This window comes from Gavia stellata, chromosome Z, assembly GCF_030936135.1.
Source record: "Gavia stellata isolate bGavSte3 chromosome Z, bGavSte3.hap2, whole genome shotgun sequence".
NCBI classification, from domain to species: Eukaryota; Metazoa; Chordata; class Aves; order Gaviiformes; family Gaviidae; genus Gavia; species Gavia stellata.
The window spans coordinates 20,527,568-20,539,827 of NC_082637.1; the positions used below are offsets into that span (position 1 = coordinate 20,527,568).

Genomic DNA, 12,260 nt, shown 5'->3' on the forward strand with positions numbered 1-12,260 from the left:
AATGCCTAGTTTATTTCAAGGGTAGCTATTTCATTATGTTAAGCAGTTTTAACTTGGCAGGAAAACAGTAACAGTTTCCATGATGTGCCATATAGATGCACATAATGGAATTTTGTAGGGTTCATGTTTTGATTTCAAAGATGGTTGCTGATGTAGCCTGATCTTCACTTTCATATTGTAGAACAGGGAATTTTGTTTTTATAGAATCACTGAGGTTGGAAGGCAACTCTGAAGATTGGCTTGTCCAAATCCTTTGCGTAGAGTAGGGTCAACTATAGGAGGTTGCTCAGGACCTTGTCCAGCTGAGTTTTTAACTTCTCCAGGGATGGAGACTGTACAAGTTCTCTGGGCAATTTGCCTAATATTTAACCATCCTCAGTGTAAAAATACTTTCCTTATGTTAAAACAGAATTTCGTGTATTTCAATTTGTACCCACTGCCTCTTTCCTCTCATTGGATATCAGTGAACAGAATCTGACTGTCTGTGGTCTTCACTCAGTTCTGTTAAGACGTAAGATCCTTTGAGCCTTGTCTGCAGGCACAGCAGTTCCAGCTGTCAGCCACTGTCTGCGTGACAGATCACAGAATCACAGTATGATAGGGGTTGGAAGGGACCTCTGGAGATCATCTAGTCCAACTCCCCTGCCAGAGCAGGTTCACCTAGAGCAGGTTGCATAGGAATGCATCCAGGCGAGTTTTGAATACCTCCAGAGAAGGAGACTCCACAACCTCTCTGGGCAGCTTGTTCCAGTGCTCTGCCACCCTCAAAGGAAAGAAGTTCCTCCTCGTGTTTAGATGGAACTTCCTATGATCAAGTTTGTGACCGTTACCTCTCGTCCTGTCGTCCTGTCACTGGGCACCGCTGAAAAAAGACTGGCCCCATCCTCCTGGAACAGAACCGCGCCCCCCCCCCCCCCCCCCCCCCCCCCCCCCCGTATTTGTAAGCATGGATAAGATCCCCCCTCCGTCTTCTCTTCTCCAGAGTAAAAAGACCCAAGTCCCTCAGCCTTTCCTCACAAGAAAGATGTTCCAGTCCCCTAATCATCTTTGTAGCCCTTTGCTCTACCCTCTTGTGATGAAGAGAAAGACTTGTTAATTTGTCAGGTTCAAATTAACAATTAATTTGAACTTCACTCACAGGTCCAATACGCTACTACTGCAGGTTTTTATGGATACAATGGAGGAATGCACTATTGCAATTAAATACACAATTCACAAGCACGCTAGATATTAATACCTTAAAAAAAGAGTGCACTAATCACGATCTTAAAGCATGCTAAATACCATATGTAGTTTCTTAATCACTTACCCTGTCTCTCAGGTAAGGCCTCTTAATCCCTGGGAAGTTACCTTGTACAGCGTCCTGGACAAGGGGGAAAGAATCTCCTACAGGCCAGCTGTATCCTTGAAAAAAAGACTCTCCCCATTTTTCTGCCCAATAAGGTTTTTATTCCCTGATTTGAAGGGTGGGGGCAGGCTTATGCACGAATGTTTATCTCTGGTGCCTTGATGGCTTGGCTCCTTAGTCTGTATGGTAATTTAGTGATGTCTAGCACACAAAGTTACTGAATAGTGGTGGAATGGTACTCAGGGCATTTTGTTTGTTAAGGCATCATTCATGGCTCCATTCGGGTTTCCGCAGTGTTCAGGCAACCCTGGGCTGAGCCATTTCTGCAGCTCCCCCCAGGTCATCTCTGCATAGATAAGGATTTGTCAAGGTGAGACAAAGCTGAGTCGAATCACAGCTCCCTGCACCTTGCCTTTGTGCTCCGAAACCGGTTTAGTCGGGTGATCCCATACACCCCTCCAGTAGCTCCCTGTCCTTCTTGAACCAGGGAGCCCAGAACTGGACACGGTACTCCAGATGCGGCCTCACCAGGGCAGAGTAGAGGGAGACGATAAACTCCCTCAGCCTGCTAGCCACACTCTTCTTGATGCACCCCAGAATGCCATTGGCCTTCTTGGCCCCAAGAGCATTGCTGGCTCATGGTCATCCTGTTGCCCACCAGGACTCCCAGGTTCCTTTCCACAGAGCTGCTTTCCAGCAGGTCAGCCCCTAACCTAAGATGCACCAGTCTTTTGATTATCTTTGTGGTCCTTTGCTGGACTTACTCCAGTGTGTCAGTGTCTGTTTTGTACTGGACACAGCACTCTAGATACGGCATCATCAGTGGGGAAGGACCACCTGCCCCCACCTACTGGCTACATTCTTCCTAATGTAGCCCAGAAGGCTGTTGGCCTTTACTGCAAGGGCACTTCGTTGGCTCATGTTCAACTTGCTATCCACCACAGCCCTCAGGTTTTTCTCTGCAAAGATGCTTTGCAGCTGGTTGGCCCTGTTGTGTACCGGTGCCTGGAGTTACTCTTTCCCAGGTGCAGGATTTTGCATTTCTCTTTGTTGAACTTCGAGGTTCTTGCCTGCCCATGTCTCTAGCATGTTTTGAATTTCCTCTGAGTGAAACACAGCCCTGTGTGTCGCAGTTTTGTATGTCTACAAACTTGCTGAGGGTGCATTCTGTCCCATCATCTGGGATAAACTGTGTTGGCCCCAGTATCAGTCACTGGGGTACTCTGCTAGTGATTGGCCTCCAGCTGGAGTTCGTGCTGCTGATCACAACCCTGGAGCCTAGTAGTTCAGCCTGCTTTCAGTCCTCCTCACTGTCCAATTATGTAGGCTGTGCTATATTAGTTTTTATATGAGGATGTTACGGGACAAAGTGTGAAAAGACTTATTTTGTTGATGTTTTCCTTTTTCAGGCGCTGTTGAAAGACGTAACAGAAGTGAGCATATGCAGGATCATTTTGGAGGGTATTCTAGGAGTAGAGGTAGGATTGCATGGTTAAAATTTGTAGTTTTGGGGGTGATGAAGCCGCCTTCTTAGGAAAAATATTTAGAATGGAAGACTTTGCAGCTGGTGTCCGAGTAGATTCTGGAAACTCAAATTTTTACTGTGTTGATGGCAGTACTGTTGCTGAGTGGTGCTGTTCCTTATGGAGAACAGTAGTTACACCTGTCCTAAGCTTTGTGATTTTAATTCATTTTGTTTGTCTTATAAAAGGACAACTTTGTCATGTGGTGGGTTTTTCTGTTGAGTGGGAGGTAGGCTGCAGACCTGAGGTTCCTTTCAACCTGAATGAGTCTGTAATTTTACTGAACTGAAAAAATAAAAAAAAAAAAAAAAACCTGAACTGAAATAATAAAAAAAACCCTGAAACCCACCCAAACTTAAAAGCCTACCCTGAAGTCAAAGATAGCTTTGAATGTTAAGTTGATTCTTTTTTCTAATTATAGATACTGATGAATGTCTGAACAGACAATGTCAACCAGTGAGTAGATTTGGTAGCGGAAGGAATTTTGGAAACAGAGGTAACATTCTGGAATGTCTGTAATTCTAGTGGCTAGTCATATTTGATACATTAAATTTTCCCTATTCAGATGCTCAGTTTTGTTGTATCAGAGCCAAGTGAGTATTTATGACTTGGAGAGTAATACCAATCCTTACTTCTGCATAATGTAGGCACTCAGTATCATCCCCTAGTTTTGTCTGCACAACATAAAATACTCCACCATATTTGCCAGGAGGCAGGGTTCTACATTTAAAATCAATGTTTTGTTTACCTCTTGCTTTGATTCCATTCTCGCTGGAGAGAGGAGTTTTTCTGATAATTTCGTTGAGTCATAATGTAGTATAAAAGGCAGCTGAATATTATATTCACATATATGCTGTGTGAGTGAGTATACCAGCGCTCTGCTGGGGAATACCGGAAAGCTTGCTTTCTTTAGTAACTGTAAAGCAATATTTAATCCCTGTCCTGTTCGTGCTTATAATGGTGAGTGCCACTCTTGCATGCAGTGCACATTGAAGAGGTTAGTATTTGGCAGTTTGGCAGTACTACTGCATATGCTTCCACCAGGTACTATCAGAAGCACACAGGGCAGTGGAAGCTACTACCATGTAGCATCTATCTAGATAGCTCTATGGCTGTAAGTGGGACTGGTTATAAAACAAGGAAGATGAAAGCTCTAGTCCTGGTTTGGGCATGTTTATCAAAAGTTCCGATCTGCAGAACAGCTGTCGAGCCACTTGAGATTATTACGTTTATTTCTTCAAAAGATTCTACACCGTATCTGTATCTCTTGGATTGATGCCCATTAGATCGGGGAATGCTAGACTTGTTTGACTAAGCAGGCCAGCAACACATTGGTGGTGCTGTGGAATGATGATGAATAGTTCTGCTGTAGACTCTCTGGCAATTGCGAAGTAACTCAAAAGCTGTATTTAAGGTCTGTAGTATTTATGGGTGTTTATATCTAGACTGTCTTTTGCATGTGAGCCTTTAAGATGTGATTTTCTTTTTTTATTTTGGAAAAACTCAAATGACATATAAATTGGTATGCACCAAGCATTGGTGGAGAAGGAGCTACAGATGCTGTGGTATGAGAACTTCTTGGTCTCATTTAGCAGAAGATGCTCTTTGTCATTACAAGATGATAGGTGTTCATTTGAAGAATAAGGACTAAGGATTAATTGGCGATGTAAGTCGACTACTTGGATCTTAGACAACATCTAAAACTGTCCAATTTAAAATGAGAAATACCTTGTTTATGCATGTGGCTGATTATTTCCTTTCCCTGTCCATCAGAAGGGTGACTAGGGAAAGGGGTTAGAAATAAAAATACACTAAATACTTGGCACTGCTTATCCCAAGCAATTCTGAGTAATAAAAAAGTAGAAATTGATAGATCTGAAAGGCAAGTCTTCAAATCCTTGCTCCATAGGAGGCAGCAATTGCGCTACTACCTCACCCTACAGTACTGATAAAAGCTGAGAAGGTAGAAATGCTGTCAGTTGACCTGTGACTGAACCAGAGGACTGAACTGATCTGCATTATAACTGAAGAGTTGAAATTTAGTAGCTTATATAGCATATATGTGTGTAAAGTCAAATACTTCAAGACTTAATGTTTGATTTACTTCTTGCAGGAAGCAATACTACAGGAGAGCAGTAGACTCTTCTTCTCGTTGTACTTTTTGGCAAAAAATATCTCTTCATTTTTTCGTATGGTTAGGCAAATAATTAGTTTTATTGTACTTTTTATCTGAATTCATAACATAAGGACCACGAAGAATAATTACCACATAAAAGTCACTTGATCTGCACGTGCAGAATTGGGCAAAGTAAGTTGTGTGCTATGCTGTACTGCAGGTTTTCAAGAAAGGAACGTTGTAGAAGATTCTGGTACACAAAACAGAGGTTCTAGGGGATTTCCTGGTGGCTTTGGACGAAGTGAGAGTAAGTTTTTTATATTGACTGGTATGTATGGGAACAACATACATTTGGTCGTTCTTTCTGGGTTTGCTTGCTCCCTGAGAACTACGAGTATAAAGGTGAAAGCTATGATAGCTTCTGTTATTCAGCTGTGTTACGGAACATGGATGGTGTCTTTGGAAAATAGTATCACTGGGAATAATACAGCATAGGTTGGAGTTGCAAAGAATCTGTTGGAGCTGTTGCACTGTATAGAGTTTTTGGAGTAAATAGTGTTAGCTTTAAGCATAGTATTTCATTATACCAATTTTAGACACTATATCCACTACACTGTGTATTACTTACAGGTATTAAAGATGAGCAAAGAGACAAACCTCAGTCTGGCATTTTTCTTGGCTCTAGAGGAAGAGGAGCATTTGGAGGTCGCGCAGGTGAGACTTTTTAGTAGGGTGGTGAAGCTTTCAGATTTCCTTATTGCTGATTTGTGGCAATGCAGTAACTTCCTATCTTTGCTAAATGCTGTGACTGTAACCGTTCTCCCTGTCTGAATTAAGAACCTTTTACAAATGTTAGATGCTTGCTTGCATGCCCACACAAGACATGTTTGTAACTTGGATAAATTATAGTAATTGGATTTGCAAAGCTGTTGTCTTCTGTATTTTTTTTTCTTAGTCCTACTGCTACTGGGTCAGTTAATGCACAGTGAAGCAGAGGTGCTAACTCCAAAATTCAAAGCAAACCTTTAAGAACTTGCTCAGTTTTGAGGTAGTCACTGTAGACTTTTTCTACCCCTCCCTCTAAAGGGAAGTACTGTTTTAGGTTTGTCCAGGCTGACAAGTAAGGTTTGTAGCTCTGAGAGGCCAGCTCTTCTTGATGACTTTATTCTAATGTTGGGGTTTTTTTGCTGTCTACAAAGGATTTTTCCCTCATGGTCCTATCTTCCTTTGCCACTGATGCTACTGTAACCTGTAACCTATGTATTGTGCTACCTAGAGCATAGTAATCTGACACTCAGAAATGTCCCGTAATTCAAATTAGAAGTACCATTAAACTAGTGTAATGGGTAGTGTACGGCTGATAGTCTCAGTGTAGGAACATTTTGTGTGATACCGGTAAAAGAATTTTTCACTGCAGACAAGTTACAATGATTAGTATGTGTTTTCAGAAGTGCTCCTTAATATCCAAAGAACAATAGATTTGCCTCTATGTGACTTAGTTCAAATTAAGTTTTTCAGATTTTTAGTTAAAATAATGATTTTTAGAAACGTAAGTTTTTATAGAGGCGATATGCTAATACTCATAGTGGACATAACTGCGTTCTTAATGCAGTATAGTAATTCCATACTTTTTCATGACCATTGTATAAAGTATTAGTATGTAAAGACTGTTACGGATATTGGTAGGCAACAGTTGCAGTAGTCTGTATGGAGGTTCATGTGGAAAGATGCTTCTTCATAAAGAATAGTTTGTTGCATGGGAAGTATGTTCTTTTATAGTAAGAGAATGTGTCTGGATTTAGAGAAGGAATAGAGCAAGCACTGCTAGGCTGTTGCACTGCTTCCATCTCTGAATAGTGGTCACATCACTCTAATAGAGTTTGTAGAGGTAATGAAGATAGGGCTGTACTGAGTTTTCTTAAAGCAGTTACGCTTTTTACAATTAGAGATACTGTGTAAGCGTATCTTCCAGTGGAAAAACAAGATTTAAAAGTGATTACACACACTGCATGTTGCATCTTTGCTTGGATTCTCTGTCACTATCTTGATGAATCTGTGGTTTTACAGAGTTGCTTAAGAGTATTGCTGCTGAACAGAGCATTCCTGATCCAAGTCACAGTACTGGCTGCTTCTTTAGAACTAGTATTTATGTTTAAAGTCAATAATTCGATCTTGTTGAGAATGAGCAATCGGATTAATATGCTGCCCTGATGCTAGTCTTTTGTGCTTGCACTGCTGTGGTGAGGAAGAATACGGGGGGGGTGGGGGTGGGGGGGAAAGGAGGCGTTGGAAGGTCACTGTACTGCTGTGGTACTGTTTTTAATCATACCGTGAGACTGACAATTTTTTTATTAATGGCTTGAGCTGCATATTTGAGTAGAGAAGCTATTAACAGCTTTTGTTGTTGTCTTTCCTCTTCACTCAGTCTTGTGTCCCTTATTTAAATTTCTAACCTCCTTTCTTTTCCAAGTGGCCTTATATTAAAGGGGTTTTTTTACCCTTTGAAATCAGCAACACAACTTTCTTCACAGAGTAGCTACAGGCTACCAGTTAGCTTTAATGCTTTTTCCATTTTGTATGTAGTAAGAGTAAGGACTTAAAACAGATTCTGGAAATGCTCCTGTTAATAGCTCTGTGTTAATACAGTTTTTACAGATGTAAATCTTGGTACTTCCTCACTCTTAAGAATAAATGTCTTTGTTTTTCAAGTGATCATGAAAGCAACACACACAGAGTAAGTGGATGTCAAGGTCAGAACTTTCATGGAGTGGATGTTGTAAATATGTGGCTGTTGAAATAATAGGATAGTTTTCTCTTCTGATTTAACTTCTCTCCTAACTCTTGAAAAATTACTGTGATGACACTGAATTTTACGGCTTTGGCTCTTTAGTTATTTAGAAGTTGGTTACATAGCATAAAACAAACATCTGATTTTGTGGAAAGGTTGAATGGTTCTTAAAACCAGATGCTGTAATCAGAAGCAGGCGTGAATTCCTTGTTACTCACAATATTTTATTTATTAGTTTTAGGGGAAAAACCTCACTTAAGAGGTAGCAAAACTATTATAAACCTGACATTTCTGTGGCATTTCAGTTTCTTGTTATAGATGCTTTTTTTGCTCATGATTTATCTCAAGTGAATGTAGACAGTGGTATCTGCCCTTGCAAAGCATGCTGAATTTAGGAGGGATCATTCCTCTTGGTTGTCTTTAAATACAACTTGCTTTATCTTGTCTAGACACCTTGTGATGGCCGTCTCATAATCTGTGATGGTTGCATTTGATTTGATGATAGGGGACTTAATACGAGTCAAGTAAGAACCAGATCTGGTTTGTGAAATCCCTTAGCAAGATGCAGTTTAATTCCTTCGTGTTGTCACTGCGAGGTCCTGCTAAGCTCAGTGTTCTGACAGTCTCTGCCCTTTAAAACACAAATATGGGGCCTTTGTCTTCTGGCTTTTTGTAACTAAGCTTTCATTGCTTACCTAAGTATTTCCACTTGTTCTACCAACCATATCAGGACCCACTGTTGAGTTTTCTAAGTGCCTCTAGGAATTTTTCATTGTTTCTTATTTAGTTTTCTCTCAAATGAGCTTTTTTTCCTAAAAGCAATTAACTGTGGAATACTTTCTTTAACAGCGGCTTACAAAGAATGCAATGAAGAAATAGGTTCTGAAAGAGGTAAGGAACTTCTTCACAAGTAACATGCCAGTTTTAATTTCCTTTTAACTCAAGGAACATTCTCTTACTTAAAGTTGTTGGAAGTAATTGCTTAAAAAAGAAGGTAGTGATATGGGTAAATGCATAACTGTCTCAAAACTGTTCATGTAATGTGAGTTGCCAAGCAAATACTGTTAAACTCGGTATGTTTAAACTTTGTTCATCTTCAAATTACTGGGCAACACAGTGGTTGTTCTCATGTAAATAAAGACTAACTTTTTTGGAATGGATTGCTGTAGAATTCCTCTGTTGCTGCCTCTTTCTTCTTTCTAATGGTAAAGCTTATCTACTTGAGACACAAGTGTTAGAGAACTTAATTGGCAATAATGTAGGCATCTAAGTGATTGTAGTCATTAAAGCAAATCACAAAGGAAAGGTAGATTCTCAGTTTCAGATGCCATAGCATCTGAGATGCTACTTCTGGAAAACAGGCTTGATGTGTTTTACTGAGTGCAAGTTAGTTTAGTAAATAGAAGTTAATGATTTGTATGTGCAGGAGATCAGATTGAAATTTATGATGAGTAATGACATTCTGACATGTATTGAAAGTGTCGATTGGGACAATCTATTAGAATGTTTACTTACTTGGAATGTTTTTTGCAAATGGCTTTAGCCGTATTTTGCCTTTCTCTTATTCTTGAAATACAAAACCACAAAATAGTACTCCTGCCTTTCGTATGAGTAATTTTGGTTCCTGATCCTTCCTCATTTGAGGTTCCTGTGAAATGGCTTCTATTGCTAACCTTCTAGTGAGCATCAAATAATTAATTTTATACCTCTTATTAGCCTGAAAAATACCTTAAGGAATACAGAACTATAAATGTACTGCCATGAGCAGATTAATTTTATCCTTGTGTATTAATAAATGCATTGTTACTGACTAGGATAATTTATAGTGTAATGAGTTTTTGTGGTAGAATTGATTTTTACATGGTGGTACAGTAGAACCTAATTTAATTTTTGTGAGTAGCTCTTCAAAATAAGGTCCTTGAGCAAATGTGAGACAAGAATGCTTTACAAAAGCCTGACTATTTGTAAGTGAGTTTTAGGTCTAGCAGTATAAAACTAAGTTCTAATAGAATTCATTAATGAAATTTCTTGCCTTCCTGGAAAGTGGAGAGAAGTATAAATGACATCGCACTGAACTTAACTTCAATAGCTCCATACTTAAAATAGTTTAAGTTTTCCTTATATTGTTCATGAACTTGAGTGGTTGTGTTCTTAAGGTCCAAAGGTGACTTACGTGCCCCCTCCTCCACCTGATGATGAACAAGCCATCTTTGCACGTTATGAGACAGGAATTAATTTTGACAAGTATGATGAAAACATTGTCGAAGTGTCAGGACTTGACCCTCCAGCACCGTTACTGGTTAGTGAACTCATTAATCTCAGGGTTTATGTTGAGCATGGTTCTGCAAGGACATATACTGAATCTAATATTCACTGCTAATGAAAATATTAATAAAGATTGAGTCTTGCAGACAGTACTACGTTGGAAAGAGATGCTGGCCATTTGAAAGATGTACATTTGAATTCAAAATGACATTGACAAACTACGGAAATGGCCCAGAGAAAGTAATACTGGATAGACAGGAAGTATAGTCCTTAAATTGCAGAAAAATACCAGTTTAGATCTTGAAAGAAAGAGATCTTTGGCAGTAGTTCCTGGGAAGGCTGGTAGAGTCATTTTGTTGCAGACTGTTACTGGGGGATCTCTAATAATGTAGATGAACACCTGTTGGTATAGTTTTTGTTCGGACAGAGAGGTGTTCTTTAAGTAATTTCTAGCCCTGTTTTCTGTGGCTACATTTCATTGTTTAATACATAACTTCGCTTCTACTCCATACCAGGTGGCTAGTATTTTATTTAAAAAAAAAAAAAGCTGGTTTTGGGGAGAAGAATGAGGGCAGAGGGGCTAGTAGCATCTGTGTTGAAAGAGAAGATGCAGAGGTTTTATCCCCAGTCCGTGTTCTGAATGGTTTTCTCACTGAAGTTGAACTGATTTTGTCATGTATGATGCTTTTTGGTCTTGGATAACGGTGTTGCATTAGCTCCCCTTACTAGTTTTAGCTCAGAGACTAAGTGTGTCATCTCCTGCATGAAATGAAACTGAAGAGTTTTAGTTTGTTTTCATAGCATGTGATGATGTGAGTTTACCTGCTTGAATCCAGATGTATGGCTTCTGAGCAGTTTTCTCTCAAAGCTGGTAAGACCAGCTGAAGGCCTTCACTGTCTTGCAAACAACTTGAATGGCATGAGCCGGTTGAAGAAACCTTTGGGGCTTTTACCTGTAGGAACCTTGGCAATCTAGATGATTGGTGAGAGCCCCTCAGAAGTTAATACTTTTTAGTGTTTGGATGTCTGTATCCTATGGTAAGCATCTCAGTTTTTAAACTTTAACTTCTGTGGTTGTCTACTGTTTAATTTTCTTTTATAGGCTTTTGAAGAAGCTAACCTCTGTCAGACTTTAAACACGAACATTGCTAAAGCTGGATACTCTAAACTTACTCCAGTGCAGAAGTACAGCATTCCTATTATACTGGCAGGACGGGATTTAATGGCATGTGCCCAGACAGGATCAGGAAAAACTGTGAGCATTTTTTGTAGTATTCATACTACTGGAAGTGTGTGACCTTGAACTTTTAGGTAGATGCCTCAGTCTTACACATTAAAATTACACTAGATGCTTCACAGCTTGTTGTCTAATGACTTGACTTGCATTGCAATGGCAGGTGTAGTATTAAGGACAAATACGAATGATGGATGGGTTGTTGCATTTTTGGGCTGAATTTCTTTCTAATCTCACTGAACTAGTGTCTTGATACAGCAGGCCAGTCTTCAGGGCTCCAGATACAGGTTCAGAAGTATAGGCAGTCATAGAAACTGCTGATGAGAAAAAAACCTCAGCAGTTGAAGGTTGGGGGGTTCTTTTTGTGTGGTGTGGGTTTTTTTTTTTGGTGTTGGCATGTGTGTTTTGTTTTGTGTGTTTTTTGGTTTTTTGGGGTTTGGGGTTTTTTTTTGTTTTAAACTTATGCCAGATTGTAACAGTGTGTCATGTTGGTTTGTCATCCTTGGTTTGATCAAGTCTGATCTGCACCAGACTTAGTTTTAGGTGATTCAGTATGGGTTCAGTGATCATGGAACAGTGTTGAGAGTTGATACGAAGTTGACAGTTTTCTCAACTTGTTAAACTGTCTAATATACCCAAATCTAAGCACTACAGCTCTGTATAAGAATATTTGGATATTAAGTATAGCTTTTTGCCATTCAGTATAGTGTGGAGTTCTAGCTTTGTTGTTATGTAGCTTATTAGTTACTTGTTTTGAAAAACCCCTTCTGTTTGCAGAGGGGGAAATGTCCAAGGCTTATGCTATAAATATTCTGAAAGCTTTTGGGACTGCTGTACAGATTCTATTTTGGGGGTAACTAGTCTTACATGGAAGTAAGGGTGCTGGTGCAGCTGTGTTGCAAACTGATCTGCTATTGTAGTAGTCTTGAGAACAGTGATAACATGGTTACCTTACAAATCTACTGATGATAATGTAAAGCTTTCTA

The 12,260-nt window shown here is 39.6% G+C and overlaps 1 protein-coding gene across 1 annotated transcript in view; it reads left to right on the forward strand.

The window, feature by feature from the left end:
• The window catches only part of DDX4 (DEAD-box helicase 4), a 42,421-nt gene that overhangs the window by 15,016 nt on the left and 15,145 nt on the right, over positions 1-12,260 (forward strand). Inside the window, exons 6-12 of the mRNA XM_059833458.1 lie at positions 2,758-2,826; positions 3,293-3,367; positions 5,208-5,294; positions 5,618-5,701; positions 8,625-8,666; positions 9,932-10,074; positions 11,143-11,295. Coding sequence (XP_059689441.1) covers positions 2,758-2,826; positions 3,293-3,367; positions 5,208-5,294; positions 5,618-5,701; positions 8,625-8,666; positions 9,932-10,074; positions 11,143-11,295 — 653 coding nt within the window. The remainder of the gene's footprint in view (positions 1-2,757; positions 2,827-3,292; positions 3,368-5,207; positions 5,295-5,617; positions 5,702-8,624; positions 8,667-9,931; positions 10,075-11,142; positions 11,296-12,260) is intronic.